The sequence below is a fragment of the Eschrichtius robustus genome, chromosome 3, assembly GCF_028021215.1.
Source record: "Eschrichtius robustus isolate mEscRob2 chromosome 3, mEscRob2.pri, whole genome shotgun sequence".
NCBI classification, from domain to species: Eukaryota; Metazoa; Chordata; class Mammalia; order Artiodactyla; family Eschrichtiidae; genus Eschrichtius; species Eschrichtius robustus.
This window is the reverse complement of record NC_090826.1, coordinates 52,971,345-52,989,014: the sequence shown is the minus strand read 5'-3', so window position 1 is coordinate 52,989,014 and position 17,670 is coordinate 52,971,345. Positions and strand designations below refer to the sequence as shown.

Below are 17,670 nucleotides of genomic sequence, written 5' to 3'. Positions count from 1 at the left end.
TTTTTATTGAATTTGTGTACTTTTAAATGTAAAGTTTAAGTTGCTGAAGTATAAATAAAGTACACTAAAAACATGAGCTTTATTAATGTCATCTGGCAGCATAATCTTTTTGGAAGAATATATCTACAATAGTAATGGTTCAAGATAAAAATGGATCCTTCTTGTTTGGAAACATTGTTAATTGGAATTTCAAAACAATCTCTAAAATCTAAATATAATATTTCTTTCCACAATAAGATAAGTAAATAGGGTCTGTACAAAGAGACCTAACAAATTTTTACTTGGACAAAAAAGTCAGTCTACTTTTGGTAGTTCACTAATACCTCCCCATCTTTTAGAAGCTGGTATTGGTGCTCAAAATAATGAAATCTGTAAGAGTAACGGTTTGCATTGGTTTTTGCCGAAAGCTTGGCCTCTGTGCACTGGTGCCGAATTGAATCTCGGAGACAGGGTTTTGGGTGAAGTAGAAAAGGATAGCTTTATTGCGTTGCCAGCCAAAGGGGGACACAGCGGGCTCCTGCCCTCGAAAACTAGGTGTCCCACCCAGGAGGATGTGATGAGGTGTTTTATAGCGATAGTTCAAGGGTGGGGTTGCTGACAAGACTAGGGTGTGTGCAGGGCCTGCAATTCTCTAATCTGGTCTCAGGGAATCTTGATGCGCTTCTCTGGTTCCTGGCCTCAGGTAGTTTCTTGGCTGCTCCTCCCTTGATTAGCAACTGTTTGAGTCTGCCCTGTGGAACTCAGAGAAGGTCATGGAGGCTGGATCCTCTTCCCTACAAACAAGAAAATGGGGGACAGAAAGACTTCTGTGCCCAGGGACCCCACAGGGTTCTGCTCGTTTTCAGTTTTAATAAATGCTGTTTAGAATGTATGCTACTTTGTGTTTTTCAAGTTGATCAGTGTTTGTTTACAAATAAGATAATTTACTATTGATATATTTTATTCCTTCAGGAGCCATATTGACTAGGCACAGAAATGACACAGCCCTGACTTCAAGTTGCTTGTGGAAGGATAGGGGAAGTTAGACAAATAAATATATAATAAATCATACCATGGGATATGTGCTCTGCTGAAAGTTAAGGGCAGGGTGCTAGGGAGCATCTAGGGATGGCATTAAATTCATCCTGGAAGCATTAGAGAAAACTCTCCAGAAGTTTTAAAAAAGACTATTAAGAGTTAGCTAGATGATTGGGAATAGTGGGGGGTAGCGGAGGAGGCAAGGCAGAGGACAGCATAGCACATATAAATGCAGGTATGAGAGCACAGCACATAGGAAGAGAACTTCGGGTAGTTTGACTGTAACGCAGACAGAAGGAATTTGCAAGAGGTGAGGCTAGGTTAGATGATGCTACTGTAAATGATGTGGATTTATGCTGTCTAAATTTCTCACTTATAATAATAATTGTAATATAGTAGAAATAGTGGTAGCACAAGTAGCAGCTGGGCTAACGTTTATCATATGTTTGCCATGTACCATGTACTATTCTAAGTTTTTACTTTGACTCATTATCTCTTAAAGTGCACATATTTAAAATGTACAGTTTTATAAGTTAGACATGTATACCCCTGTGAAACAACCACCATGATCAAGATAATGACCATATCTGTCACTCCCCAAAGTGTCCTCATGCCTATTTGTAATCCCTGCCTCTTGGCCCTCCTTGTCCTGCTTTTTCCCAAGCAAACACTCACCTGCTTTCCATCATTGATTAGTTTGCAGATTCCTTAAATGCTTAAATATCATCTTGGATCTGTTCTATAGTTTCTTAAATGTGTTACTCCAGGAGTAGGTAAAATTTACCAAAGTTCCAAATACATGTATCTAACATTTTATCTAATATTTATCTAATTTATCTAATATTTTATCTGAACAGGAACCTGTCGTGTTCAATCTTCTGAAACATCCTTACAGAAGGGGTTCAGCAACAGAATATCTAGACTTTAATTGACTCACTATCTTTCTCTGTTTTGCGTGTTATCACATTACTTTGCCAATAAATATACTTCTATATCATTGTTTTAAAATGACTGCATAGTATTTTCTCCTATTGTTAGGTGTATCTTAATTTCTTGAGACAATTTCTCCCTGTTAGATACTTAGATTGTTTCTAATTTTTTGATAGTCATACAGCAGATATTTATTAAACTCTTAGTTTCTGTCATGTACTGTTCCAGGAATTGACTTGAATAAGACAGATAAGAACCCTGCCTTTAGGAGTTTACATGGCATAGGAAGAAAGAGAATGAATGAACAAACCAATGAATGATTTCTGATCAGCACCATGACGGAAATAAATAGGGGAGATGTGACACAGTGCTGGGGCTGCTGCGGGGAGCAGCATGCTGGGTTACAAAGACTTCTCTGAAGAAGTAGCCTGAGATGAGAAGAGCTACAGGAAGAACATCATTGGAAGACGGGATGACAAGGGCAAAGGCTCTGACATGGTTACATTTTTTTCATAGAGTAGCAGTTCAGTAAAGACAAACTTTTTTTGACCATTCTTAATATTCTCTTTGTAAACAAGTTGAAGGAAGGGAAACTCTGTGGTATTTCCAATGCTCTGTGAAGAGGGATACATTTCAGAAATAAAATAAGTGAGTGAATGGATGTAATACATATACTGAGTGAGTGGATAAAGTTCCTTGGGCAACTATAGTAAAATGCAATGAATGAAAAAAATAATTAAAGGAGTTGTTATGTAAGATAGTGGATAAAAAGTTAGGGGTCTTTAGGAGACAGAAAAGCTGAGAAAATTTATCTATTCATTCAACAGATATTGAGCATCTACCATGTGCCAGGCAATGTTGTAGGTAATAAGGACACAGAATTAAACAAGACATATAAAAGACCCTCCCCTAACAGGGCTTCCATGAGACAGATAGTAAACAATATAAAATATTAGGTAGGTAATAAGTATTTTGAAGAAAACTAAGTGCATAATTTTATATAGTATCTATATTTTAAGTTTTAAGGTCATTTCCAATATGTTTTATCCCAGTACTTACAACATTGTTCTACTGTATATCTAATACTAATAATGAGGGGGTGGGGTGGGTGGAAATCATCTAATTTACCTACATATTTCAGTCTTCTTAATGTATTTCCAAATGTGTGCAAGAGGTGATCTCATCCAGTTTTACAGTTTTAGCTGGTATATATTTGTAGTTGATGCTTAGAACTACCCTTTCACGAAGAGTCTTGCTTCATACCATTTTTATATCTCAAATGGGATATCTGGAAAGCAACTCAAGTTTAAATATAGAAGAGAGATTACTCATCCCACCCCCACCCCCAATCTGCCTCTTCTAATTTCATCATTATATTTTTGTGTTATATCATTGTATATGTCCTAGATTCTATGCTCTATTATCATCTATTTTAGTACCTTAGCTTTAAGGTTGGAACCAAGGACAGAGGTGTATATAGCTGACAGAATTGTTGATTTTGACTATTAAAAATAAAAAACATAAGATGCTTAGGAAAAAAGTACAGTATAGGATAACTTCAAGATAATTGGGTTACTAATAGAATTTTGCTATTTAACTACAAGATCAATGTTTTTTTCTGATTATTTTTTCTGTGCCTTGACAGTCTATTTATTTGAACTTTCTACTGTAAATGCATATTAAAATTTGGATCCATAATGTATTAAGTCTAAATAAATAAATAAGGATTTTAAGACTAAAAGATGTTCTGTAACTCTGGTATAATGAGATTTAAAGATTTATTTTCTTAGAAGAAGTTTTGTAAGATTACAAAACTTTTCTCTTAAGAAGTTTTGTAAGATTACATTGAGTTTTTATTTCAGTTCTTATTATTTATTTAAGTGAATTAATTTTGTTTTTGGCTTTTCTAAGTAGAGGGCCCTTTAAACTTTTCTCATATTTTTAGGTGAAGATTTGATTTTTTTAAAGTGTTAATTTTATATTGTCGATATAAAGCATTTGTGGTATATATAATGGTTTATTGGGAAACGGAAAAGTTTATTAATATTTATAGGACTTTCCAGGTTGTAAATGACTTTACCTTCTTTTCTAGGTTTGTTAAAGTTTTGCACTGTAGGATTTTGTGGAATTGGGAGCCTAATTGATTTCATTCTTATTTCAATGCAGGTAAGTTAGTTTCAATCTAGAAGATGAACTACTTTTACATTCAAATTTGAGTTCTGTGATATATATGTTAGAAGGCAGTTAGGAATGCTTTTTCAGTTTTTCTTCAGATGCTAGATCTAAAGGATCACGGCCATGTTTTCAAGTTGCATTTCCCAACCTGTGCCAATTAGCAGTTCTAAAAGACATAAGAACTTCATTAACAAGGATTCTGTGCTCTAATATGATTTGTAAATGTGAGTTCAGCTGAGTTATAGAGATTTCTTTACTGGAGAACTTCTCAGAATCTTTATAGTTTGTATTATGAATCTCTAAGTGGGATTGAGGTTATATTTCAAGCTTATTGTTTCTTTTCCTGTTACAGCCACATTGTCAATTACTATAATAGGATACTGATGGGAATCTGATATTTACATATGAATATGTGGAGGCAGAAACAAGATTTTTTTTGCACTGGACAGGTACTCTATACTAGCGTTCTCTTGGTTGCAAATTGTAGAAACTGAAATGCAGCTAGCTTAAGCCAAAAAGAGAAAAGGAATGTCTGGGCGCTCTGTGGAAAATCTAGGAGAGGGGCTGGTCTCAGGCAAGACCCAATTCATATAATCAAATGATGTGTTCAGGACTCTCCTGCTCTTCCTCTCTGCTTCTCTGTGTTAGCCTCGTTTTCTCCTGCTGCAGTGGTTTGTGAAATGCTCTTACGTGTTTAAAAGTGCCACCAGATGTTTTCTGTTAAATTATACTGAACTGGTTGTGGTTAACTCATGAGGATTCTTAAAGAGATGAATTTATCACAACAAATGTCACAAAACAGCATTTCAGTAAGCATTTATGGAGCACCTAATGTCTTCAGTAAATGTGTCAATATGTATTTAGATTATCATCAGTTTTGCTCTTCTTTCTCATACAGTATTTCCACTCCTCAATTCTGTCTGCTTGATGTTATCCTTATGCTTTAAAAGAAAGTCAAAATCTAGATTTTTGGTAACATACTGTGAGGAGGGGACCATACTGTGAGGAGGAGGCAACATATGGACCAATAAGATATCAGAATTAAACAAGGAAAATATTTGGTTTTAAAGTTGGAATTTTCCTGTCTTTATTCATAAACATATGCCTAACCAAATATCCTGCCTTCTCTGACTGTGGTACAGGCAAGCAGGCATGAAGAGGCTAAGGTACTTGTGCACATATGCTTGGAAATGGGTTTCTCTGAGGATCCAAGGAATTTCATGTATTATTGGGATTCTTTGAGATATACAGAATTCCGCATCTTTACAACCCAACCATTTAGTTAATATTTCACACTAGGTTCTTTCTTTGGTGATATCAGTGCTTTGTAGCTTTATTTATATCAAATTATAGAGCTTATTTGATTCAGCCACTATTTTCTAGTACATGTATACCTAAACTTTTCAGAACTAATAGTTCTTAAAGATCTAGAATTGAGACTATTACATCAACAAATTATTGAGGTAGAATTACAATGTTTGAATTTCTACAGTAAGTTTCCCTAAATAAGACATTTTAATAGGGATGGCTACTTTAGACTGCTTTCAGATTAGGGGAAAAATAAATCATTTTTCAAAAGTAGCCAAATAAGACATGCATCCTTATTCTACATGTTGTTTAATATACTTAACATGTGATGTTGACTACATTAATTTTAGAGAATTTTTTTCAGCCAAATAAGTTTTTACTATAAATATAAACTATGTTAATATTTTTGTCCTAAATATATTTTTTCAATTTCTTATAAACCTTTTACATTCTGTCTATCATCTTTTTGTTTATTTTTCTTTCCTTACTCATTCTCTCCATCCCCAGTTTTTTTTCTTTTTGCCATTAAATATTATTCCCCAGTGAGTTGCAGTGTTTTTCTTTTGGGCTGTGATCCCACAAACATATTGTGCATGAACTCAAGACCTATAAAAACATACTTTGCTTCACAGTGTTTATAACAAAAATCCAGAAAAATCCTCTTTAAAAAAATAGGTCTAGTTATTTCATGGGTTTTTTTTAATAATTTTTTTTCTAAATTTATTTATTTGTTTTTTTTGTTTTGTTTTGTTTTGGCTGCATTGGGTCTTTGTTGCTTCGCACAAGCTTTCTCTAGTTGCGGTGAGCAGGGACTACCCTTCACTGTGGTGCGCGGGCTTCTCATCGTCTTGGCCTCTCTTGTTGCGGGGCACGGGCTCTAGAGTGTGGGCTCAGTAGTTGTGGTGCACGGGCTTAGTTGCTCCGCGGCATGTGGGATCTTGCTGGACCAGGGCTGGAACCCGTGTCCCCTGCATTGGCAGGTGGATTCTTAACCACTGCTCCACCAGGGAAGCCGTAGTTATTTCATCTTTGAACTGAAACAATATAAAGTGTAACACATATATTACTAAAGTAAGTAAGCTTTAAATGTAGCTAATATTTACTAAAAATACTTTCGTGAATTTATCTGTTAGTAAACTTTTGAAGTTTCTTCTGTTTGTTTTTTGTTCTTAAAAAGTATGCAGATGGCACTGTGTGAATGAATGGTATAAAACAATACTTAGAATTAATTCTTTTGTTGTATTCAACAAAATCTAAATCAGTGACACATGGATAGCATACAGTTTTTCAATTATAGGCAACCATTGTATATAACTGTATATATAGTTGCTGTATATATAGTTATTCATAAGGCAGGTCTGAAGATTTTAAAACACTCATTGTTTTGTGCTTATATTTATATATATCATGATGGATAGATTAGATAATTTGGTCTTTTATCAGAAAAAATATGAGAATATTTGATTTCATTTAAATCTCTTCTCACTCACACAATGAATATTTTTAATTATACCAAAACCACTGATGTGTACTCCACCAACAAAAAGGAAAGAAAATTGATTGTGTTAAGTGGAGACAAGACAGCCACAAATCAGAAAGATGAAGATGGATACAGGGAAAATGGAAATATGCGTTGGAATGTAGAAAGTTGTTGAAGGAAGTATGTCAGGGTTCTTCGTGACAATTTAAAAAAATTCTATGCATCGTGGAAGAAATTACTTTTATTTTCATTCCTATTAACTTTGCAGATACAACATTGTAAAACAACTATACCCCAATTAAAAAAAAAAAAATTGCAGAGTAGATTCCTTAAAGAACTAATAACTATATAAGCAGCAAAATACACAAAGCAATATAATCTCCAAGACATTTTTTGAATTTTATAAATAAATTTATTAAATATCTCATTAGTTTGGCATTTAATATATGTAACTCATTTTAGCCCTGGGTTATATACTGCTTTTGTATTTTTTTTAACTTTTACACACCAGGTTTGATTTTTCACACATAAATTTCTTGAGAAAAAAAGATTTTTATTAATTTCCTGTAGCACTAATAGTATGCTCAACATAGAGTATGCTCTCAAAATTTTTGCTGATTTGAGCTGAATGCAGTATACCTTGTGAAAAGTGTGGCTTTGTGCCAGTTACAGGGAAGATGAGAGGCTAAAAATGGTAGTTTTAAAAAAGTGATTGCTCTCCTTTAGGGCTTTAAAGTTCTAAATTTCATGGGTCACTTGAGAGGTAATGAACAAAAATAAAAGTTGGTATGATAAAGTAGAAATAGGTATAAGTTGGGGTCCTTGCCTTAAAGGAACTTAGAATCTGACCCTCCCCAAAGTGGTACGAGAATAACATCCCACTTATAATCAGAAATATGTCCTTTGGAACTGCAAGCTGAAAATAAGAGTTATCTTGATTTTATCTTGTTTAAATTCTTGAATTTTACTAAAAATTTTAAAAGCCTAGGCTTTTCAGTTTAGAGCATAAATAAGGCTCAGGTTAATAGGTTCACTTCTGTGTAAGCCAGTTTGTTTTGTCAAAGACATATCCTATGCCCTTGCTCCGTGAAATACATGCCATTGATCAAAAGTACTAAACGTGTAATCACCCTAAATCTATTTCCAGTACTGGAAAAGTTGGTCAAAGTCCTTGATAGTTCACTAGATGTAGGACAGCAATATATAAAAACTAGATATCAAGTCTTTCAAATAGTTCTCTGTATTATTTATTTAACCCTGGTGTGATTTACTGGGGAAATGAACTGGAAAACGGAGGAGAATGATAATTTGGGTAGTCTCTGCTTTGTCACATCATCTCAATTAAGTATCAATAGATTTCACTTAGTTCACTTACCTGTGGGCAGATTTTTATTTAGTGAATTAAAGGAATGTTCAAAAAACAAAGTAGTCCTGAGACTGAGCCCAACGCTGTGTTTTCCTCAGGAGATATAATGCTGAATCCTATTCATTTCTTGAGGAATGCTGTTTATATCGGTCATTAAGGATTAATACTAACCAGTCTAAATCAAATGAAGTCAGGGGATCTGAATGTATAACTTCTGGCATTGTGTGGGAATTTTGGTGCTTAATTAAAATGTGACAAATTAGATGTTTTTAATGGTTTTTTGTTAAAATTAACGACATACAGAAGTCAGCTCTGGACACAAACATGTAATTTCACTTTTAAGAGAATATGAATTTACTTCTTTGGGGAACTGGGGTGGACACAGGTTGCATCATTATCCTCTAATTGGAGACAGCTGTGTCATTTTACTTTTTTACCAGGTCTTCAGGAGATGATATGATCTTGCATTCTTTTTAATTTAATATTTGCATTCTTTATATGAAGAAACTCATAAGTGGATTAGATAGAAAAATGGTATATTGATAGAGTTGCATAAAATGTTAGTTTTTGCCCTTCACTCCTTAATTCATTCATAACATTTTAAATGTATAAGATATTTGAGTTACTTAAGCCGTCTGACTTCAACAACAAGGCAAAGCCAGTAAATGAGGGATCACATCTGTTGATAAAGTTTAGGTGTTAAAGTAGTTACTGGTAACCATCTTTTTTCCTTTAATTTATTTTTATTAGAGTGATACTTAAATATATACAAACAAAAATACATTTTCCACTAACAAAATCAGAAGTTTATAAATTACAAACAAAACTACAACACTGTTAAAGTTCAAATAAGGTAAGCTCTTTTTTGTGTGGTAAAATATATATACAATATAAAATTTGCCATTTTAACCTTATTTTAAGTATACAGTTCATTGGCATTAATTACATTCAGAATGTTGTGCAACTGTCACCACTACTTCCAAAACTTTTTCATCACCCAATACAGAAACTCTGTACCCATTAGGCAGTAACTCCCCATTTCGCTGTCCCCCAGTCCCTGGTAACCTCTAATCTACTCTGTCCTGAAGAATTTGCCTACTTTATAGATATTTCATATAGTTGGAATCGTACAATATTTGTCTTTTTATGTCTGGTTTAATTCGCTTTGCATAATGTTTTCAAGGTTCATTGATATTGTGGCATGTTTCAGAATTTCATTCCTTTTTATGGCTGAATAATAATGTTCCATTGTATGTATGTACCACATTTCTTTTATCCATTCATCTGTTGATGGACACTTGGGTTGTTTCCACATTTTGGCTATTGTTAATAATGCTGCTATGAATATTTGTGTATAAGTATCTGTTTAAGCCCCTGTTCAATTCTTTGGGGTATGTATCTAGGAGAAGAAAACTTTTACAGAAAGCTAATTGAAGAAAATATTTTATGACCTTAGATGGGTTAAGTCTTCTTAACCAAGATCTCAAAAACATAAACCATAAAGAAAAAAAAAATCATTGAATTTGATACATTAAAATTAAGAAATTCTTTTCTAAAAAGAATATCATAGACCAAGTTAACAGTTAATAGACTGAGTTAAAGAATACTAGCAACAGGAATTGATATGTGGAATATACAAATCAACAAGAAAATGATAGGGAACTTAATAGTTAAATGAGCTCCATAAACTAAAGATGATTCACAAAATCACCCAAATAACTAATGTGTAAATAAAGAGATACTTCTGGGCACTTAACCCAAAATACTCATACTTCTGTCCACAAGGGGACATTGTACAAATATGTCTCTTGTAGCACTGTTTGTGGTAGCAGGAAGTTGGAATTAACCTAGTTGTGTACACTAATTGGAGAATGGATGCATCTTCTGTAACACTAGGCAGCAATTACAGGCACTTACCTAGATGTACATACAGCTACATGGAAATGTCTTAAAATCTTAGTGTACTGTGAAAATCGTTTGAAATTGAACAAGATCCACAACAGTATCATTTGGATAAATTTAAAATGCATATTTATTCAAAGAACATCACATGTTTTTCAAGAATAAATATGTTTCCAAGTCATATACCAAGTTAAGTAAATGCCCATTATTTGTGTGGGTGCCTGTGGGTGGGTGAGTGGGATTATGGAGAATTATAGTGGAGATCAAAGATTAAGAACAGGAAAACAGGAAATTTGATGATACTGCTTAACATTCCTGACTTTAACGTGTACTTCTAAAGTTTTCTGATTTCCTCTTCTTGCTATAGACTTTGCACCTATAGAAGAGCCTACTCCTTTAAGTAAACAATTCAAGATTTTTTGCATTTAGGCTGCAAATAAAATTTCATGGTGAAAACAATCAGAAATGACAGAAAAGGAGAAATTAAATTTCACCCAATTCCTCCAAACCACCACCAACCATCTTCACAGAACAAGGGTGTGGTAGGACAAAAGATACGTCATATCCCTGGAACCTGTGAATATTATCTTATTTGGAAAAAGGGTCTTTGCAGATGTGATTAAATTAAGTATCTTGATATGAAGAGATTATTCTAGATTATCTGGATGGGCCCTAAATCCAATGACAAGTATCCTTATAGGAGACAAAAGATTAGACAGAAACACCCGCACAGAAAAGAAGGTGGTGTGAAGACAAAGGCAGAGATTGGGGTGATGTGGCCGCAAGCCAAGCAATGCCAAGGGGCACCTTAGAATGGATTCTCCCCTAGAGTCTCTGTAGGTCATACGGCTGCACTGATAACCTTGATTCTAGACTTCTGGCGTCCAAAACTGTGAACATAAATTTCTAGTTTTAATCCACTAAATTTGTGGTAATTTGTTACAGTAGCTGCAGGAAACTAATGTAGACGAATATGAAGTTGTTTTCTTGTGGTTTTAGGGCTTCTCACACAAGAGACATTGACACCCTTTGTACAAAGTAGCTTCCCACAGTGTAGTGGCCCTCCTGTTTTCCCTCTTGGAAGACCTGTAGTAACCTTTTGGTCTATTAATTGTTAAGTGGTCTTTCTTTTCCCAATAGATTTCAAAAAATCTGCCCTAGCTTATCAAACAAATACTTCATGCTATAGAATTTGGCTTCAGGCTATTTCGTAGGAGAGAAATAAACACATAATTTTAGGTTTCATACTCTATTGTCAATGAACAAGTGGACATAGGCATGTTTGAGTAAAATATTTCTCAGTATGAGATATTTTTAAAAATTTGTAGTTTTATATTTAACAGTACAATAATATACTTATAATAATTTATATATCGTTTATTAACACATATATGTGGAACCTAGAAAAATGGTACAGATGAACCGGTTTGCAGGACAGAAATAGAGACACAGATGTAGAGAACAAACGTATGGACACCAAGGGGGGAAAGTGGGGGGAGTGGGGGTGGTGGTGTGATGAATTGGGAGACTGGGATTGACATGTATACACTGATGTGTATAAAATTGATGACTAATAAGAACCTGCTGTATAAAAAAATAAAATAAAATTCAAAAATAAAGTAATTTATAATTGGCACTGTATTTTACATAAGTGTATAATATAGATGCTTAAAAACAGGTTTACTTTTTAATTTTGGTGAGGGAATATGGACTTAAATAATTGAAACCTTTACAGCTGATAGTTTTCTTAAAAATTAAGTAGGGAGAGCAGTTTCTTCTTTGCTGGGATAATTGATAGAAAAGGATGTTGACAATACCTTGTAGAGTTGTTTGCATTTAAATGTCAGTCAAACAAGATATAGAACTTTAAAAGTACCATACAGATTCGTTTATTCTATTCCTCATTTTACGGCTAAGAAAAACGGAGATCCAGAGAGGATTAATCCTACAACTAGTTATTGACAGTTTTCTCTTCAAGATTTCCGTTCTGTCTAATGCTTTATTTACCACACTGACTTAATTTGGTTGTCTTTGGAGCAGGTCTTCAAATTGTTTTAGCAGAGAATAGCAACTAGTGCTATGCTTTGGTGATCTGGCAGTGGTGTGTGAGGCATTGAAGACAAGTGCATTATCTGGAGTTTTGGCTATGAGTAACAGAAACCTCAATTTAAATTGGCTTTAATAACGTGGTAGTTTATTATATTATATACCAAGGATCTGGAGATATGGTAGTTCTAAGATTTGTTAATTTAGAGCTTAAAGACAAAGTGAAAGACCCAAATCCATTATTCCCTCCTTCCCTTCCTTCTCTCCCTCCTTTCTTCCCTTCTTCCTTCCTTCTCTTTGCCATCTTCAGTTCCTTTGGTTAGCACCACTTGCTATGTAGTTACTTTCAGAGGCGGAAAAACATCTCTTTTTCTCTCACACATATCTTCTTAAAAGCAGATAAGCCTCCCATTGAACTTGTCTCATAGATTATTATCTCATTGGTGATTGATTACATGCCCAGGCTGAACCAAACCCGTGGAAAGAGGATGGAATTATCACCATAGAACTAGTTGTTGAGGAGCCAGAATTACATAGTTTGAGGGGAAAGAAATGCTGTAATAAGATTGCTAAATTAGATACAGAATTGGATCATGTATTAATAAGTAATTAAACTATAATCTTTGGAGCTCTCTTCTCTACAGGACGGGGGAAACAAAAGACCAAAACAACACCGTATCATTTTTCTATATGTTAACTGGTAATGTGACAAGATTGTAAATCATCTGGGCCCTAATCAATTTTTAGTTAAATAGTTCTGTTTCCTGAGAGTCAAATGAGCTGCAGGTGGGCTTATTAGAAATGCATGATATTAAAAGGCCATCCAATCTTATATTTTCCTTATTTCCAACTTCTGAATACTTTTTTTTTCAACAGGGATAAGTGAGATTGTCAGAGGAGATGGCATAGGAAGAAAAAAATAATAGGACAAAAGGCCCAGTTCCAATCTATGCACATATTCCAAATTTGGCAAGTTTTTACCATATGACTTAACCTACTTCTACTGGCTGGGCTTTCCTTTTTCTTTGTTTCCTTTATATCATCTCAAAACATGAAATTCTAGTCACCCATTCTTTTCTTTCTTTGCTTAATACTCATAGTAGTTTCCTCTGTGACCTTACCATTAAAAAGGTTTTAATTTATACTTAAATTCATAAATAACTTTCATAAATGTCAAGACAAAGCAATTTGATCTTTGGAGGAAATCCCCAAGTACGTGACAGCACCTAGCATGGTATATAGAACATAAGTGCTTTGTAAGTGTTATTTGAATATTAACATTTATAGTTCACTAGAATAAACTCCCTGTTGTTAGATTGTATCTTATTCACTGTTCTGTGTATAATGCCTAGCACAGTGCCTGGACTGTAGGAATTAAGTATTTGTTGAATAGTTTTTAAAACCAAATTTATTTTTAAAATGAAGAATGCGCTACAGCAGTGTTCTTCAAACTCTGGTTGCATAACCCCTAAAAGAAATTTTTTTTAAATCCCTACCCTCTGCATGTTTTAAGTTGACATTTAAGTTTTGTCGTAAGTTTAAATAGTTGCAAAGGATATAATTTCTAGTTTGCAAATATTGACATATTTAAATAAAACTGTTACCTCAATTTTAAAATGTATCCAACAGACTATAAATACCATAGAATTTAAAATATCATTGACTTTAAAAAGACATGAATGAACCCTTCACTATTATAATTTTTACATTGTTTCTTTTTCTCCTTTAATTTTTATTTCTATTCCCATTCTCCAACAGAATTTTACCCCAATATGGTTTTTTTAAAAATTGAATTTAATTTATATTTGGCTGTGTTGGGTCTTTGTTGCTGCATGCGGGCTTTCTCTAGTTGCGGTGAGCGGGGGCTACTGTTCATTGCGGTGCACGGGCTTCTCATTGCGGTGGCTTCTCTTGTTGCAGAGCACAGGCTCTAGGTGCGCGGGCTTCAGTAGTTGTGGCACGAGGGCTCAGTAGTTGTGGCTTGCGGGCTTAGTTGCTCTGTGCCATGTGGGATCCTCCCGGACCAGGGCTCGAACCCGTGTCCCCTGCATTGGCAGATGGATTCCTAACCACTGCACCACCAGGGAAGTACCCCCAATATGGGTTTTTTTTTTTTTTTTTGGTTCTTCATTGTTCTGCTCAGTATATTATACACTTTAAATTTTATTTTTCTTAGTATTGCCTCTACTGACATTTTCACAAACTCATACAAAATATAAATTTCCTTAAAATCATCTATTTTTATCATTAAAATAACCTCTCTACAATGTCTTGAGATGTTCAATACCATGAGAGTTGCTAAACCAAGAGCAAAGAATCAAATAACCTCTCTTCTATTAGAATGCAACATGGCCGGTCAACTGGTTTTCTATGTCAGGTCTTCTTTAGAAAAAAAAAATGATGAATATTAGCTTATTTTAAATATAATTTCAGGGCAGAGTTTTGCTACACATTATTCTATTCAAGTTGAAGAAAGAAGAAACTTTAAATAGGAGCAACTCAGATTTTAAACAATGTGCATTCATTACATACAAATTAGAAATATATTTATAAATATATTTCTTTTTTTTTAACATCTTTACTGGAGTATAATTGCTTTACAATGGTGTGTTAGTTTCTGCTCATCAGTTATACATATACATATGTCCCCATATCTCTTCCCCCTTGCATCTCCCTCCCTCCCACCCTCCCTACCCCCAGTATGTTTTTATGCTTGAAAATCTTCTACTGATCATATCGTTCATTAAAATATTAAAAATTTTTCTGTGATTTCTGGATTGAGTTGTCATTATAATTACTGATATACAGTTGATCAAAATAGCATAAACATGTTACAAATATTAGCAAATTATTTTTAAGCTAAAAAGAGTAAAATTTTACTAGGACTGCATCTTTTGAACAAGATGTGACAGAGCATATTTTTGGACTCTTGATTAAAAGAGATTTCCTGAAATCCAATATTTTGAATTATCCCCTTCTTTGACACATCAGAGACTTTTATACCTCATGGCAATGTGCCATCATAAGATTCAGGGTGTGCCTTACTGTAGGTATGCTTTACTGTTGTCAAGTTGGAGAAAGGACCACAGTGAAAGCAAAGAAGTGGGCAAGGGACCTAGCATGCTGCTTTGAAGCCTAGTGTGGTATCAGGTGGATCAGTTTTACAAAGAGTATTTACTTGAATTAAGGATCTCAAAATGAATTCCCTTGAAACTATCTGGGTCTACATATACCTTAGTAAATCCTTGTGTACCCCTAAGGCTACAGTGTGAAGATTATTATCTTAAAGGATAATAGAGAGATCATGTTAAGTGAATTGTCACAAATGTGATTAAATGGACAAGATTATTGTGATTAGCATGGATGAGCTTTTTTTTTTTTTTTTAAATCTCTTCCTTTTCCATTCCATGTGGTTCTGGTAGGACTGTCAGTCATCCTGTCTCATCTCCCAGAGGGATCCTGGCCTGGCCAATATTAATCCTATTACCTTGGATTCAGTAATTTGTTCTGCAACAGGTGTAACAACCAAGCAGATCAATGAAAGTTCTCCCCTGAAATTGGTATATAAACACTGAGGAAGAAAATTTAACTTTCTTTCTATTGGGAGCTGCTGAGCTGCAAAGATGTGTATCTGGAACTGTTGGCAACCAATTGAGAGTGCCTGTCTGCAGAAAGAAGGCAGGCAGAGCTACATGAAGAGGCAGGGATGCCAAACCAAGGGCCTTGTGGGGCATGGGGTTTCAGTCGTTGAGGCCCTTAGTTCCTGCAGCTCTCTTGATTCTGTGAGCTTCCCCAGTGTGCTTTTCAGCTACATGAGCCACAATTACTTTTTTTTGCTTGAGTTAGAGTTGTATTTCTGGTGCTACTGAAATAATTGTATTAACACCTAAGAAAAGTAAACTCAAAGTATTTTTAAAGTATCTTTTGTAAAATGGGTAATTTGGAAAATTTTCTCTTCTAGATCGTTGGACCTTCAGATGGAAGTAGTTACATTATAGATTATTATGGAACCAGACTTACAAGACTGAGTATTACCAATGAGACATTTAGAAAAACACAGTTATATCCATGAATATTGTTTAAAAGAAACAGTAAGTGATATGTATATATAATCTTAATTATAGTATATTATCTGTATAAAATTATGAGAATTTGAGAACCAGGGGAAATTTAAGAGATCATCTAGTATTGTAAACCTGTCTTTTTGCTTATCAGGAAAGGCAGGTCTCTAATCTTTTTTTATTGTTTTTAAAAATTTTTATTGGAGTATAGTTGCTTTACAATGTTAGTTTCTACTGTACAACAAAGTGAATCAGCTATACATATACATATATACCCTCTTTTTTGGATTTCCTTCCCATTTAGGTCACCACAGAGCATTGAGTAGAGTTCCCTGTGCTATACAGTAGGTTCTCATTAGTTATCTATTTTATACATAGTATCAATAGTGTATGTATGTCGATCCCAATCTCCCAATTCATCGCACCCCCCCTTCCCCCTTGGTATCCATACGTTTGTTCTCTATGTCTCTGTCTCTATTTCTGCTTAGCAGATAAGATCATCTATACCATTTTTCTAGATTCCACATATATGCATTAATATACGATATTTGTTTTTCTCTGTCTGACTTGCTTCACTCTGTATGACAGTCTGTAGGTCCATCCATGTCTTGCAGGTCTCTAATCTTTTTTTTTTTTTAACAAACATTTTATTTTATTTATTTATTTATGGCTGTGCTGGGTCTTCGTCTCTGTGCGAGGGCTTTCTCTAGTTGCGGCGAGCGGGGGCCACTCCTCATCGTGGTGCGTGGGCCTCTCACTGCCACGGCCTCTCTTGTCGTGGAGCACAGGCTCCAGACGCGCAGGCTCAGTAGTTGTGGCTCACGGGCCTAGTCGCTCCGCGGCATGTGGGATCCTCCCAGACCAGGGCTCGAACCCGTGTTCCCTGCGTTAGCAGGCAGACTCTCAACCACTGCGCCACCAGGGAAGCCCATCTAATCTTTTATAAAGCATTTTTGTATATGCTCATTGCTCCTGCAGTTCTCAATTCAGACTGTTTCTTTGCAGTGGATATAGTTAAAGGACAAGGTTCACAAGAAAAAAATAACATCAAAGCAAAAAGATATCCCATAGTTTTATATAATGGTTATGATGAAAGTATGTGTTATAGATGATAAAGCATATCTTTTCTACTGTCCATCCTTCTTAGGGTCAGTATGATCCTTAAACCTCCTTCTTCTCTTCTCTTTTCCTAAACCTGAAAGTTGATAGAGTTTCAACCCTGAACTACTATAAGTACTTATTTTAACCTGAAGTTTGGCCCTGCCCACGAGAATTATTAATTGGCTTTAGAACTGTCTAGCAGCTTTCAGGGAAGGCAGAGAGAAACATAGGCTGAATGTTTTGGCCACAGTCATAATCCTAGGATTTTTAGTTGACTCTATCTC

The 17,670-nt window shown here is 34.7% G+C and overlaps 1 protein-coding gene across 4 annotated transcripts in view; it reads left to right on the top strand.

The window, feature by feature from the left end:
• Positions 1–17,670, top strand: part of TM2D1 (TM2 domain containing 1) — a 143,375-nt gene that overhangs the window by 34,166 nt on the left and 91,539 nt on the right. For 2 of the 4 annotated variants that reach the window (XM_068539999.1, XM_068539998.1), the window contains exon 5: positions 4,040–4,113. In XM_068539999.1, the coding sequence (XP_068396100.1) occupies positions 4,040–4,113 (74 nt within the window). Of the gene's footprint in view, positions 1–4,039; positions 4,114–4,474; positions 4,548–16,185; positions 16,316–17,670 lie in introns of those variants that run through there. The other 2 variants (XM_068539997.1, XM_068540001.1) reach the window with 2 other exon arrangements.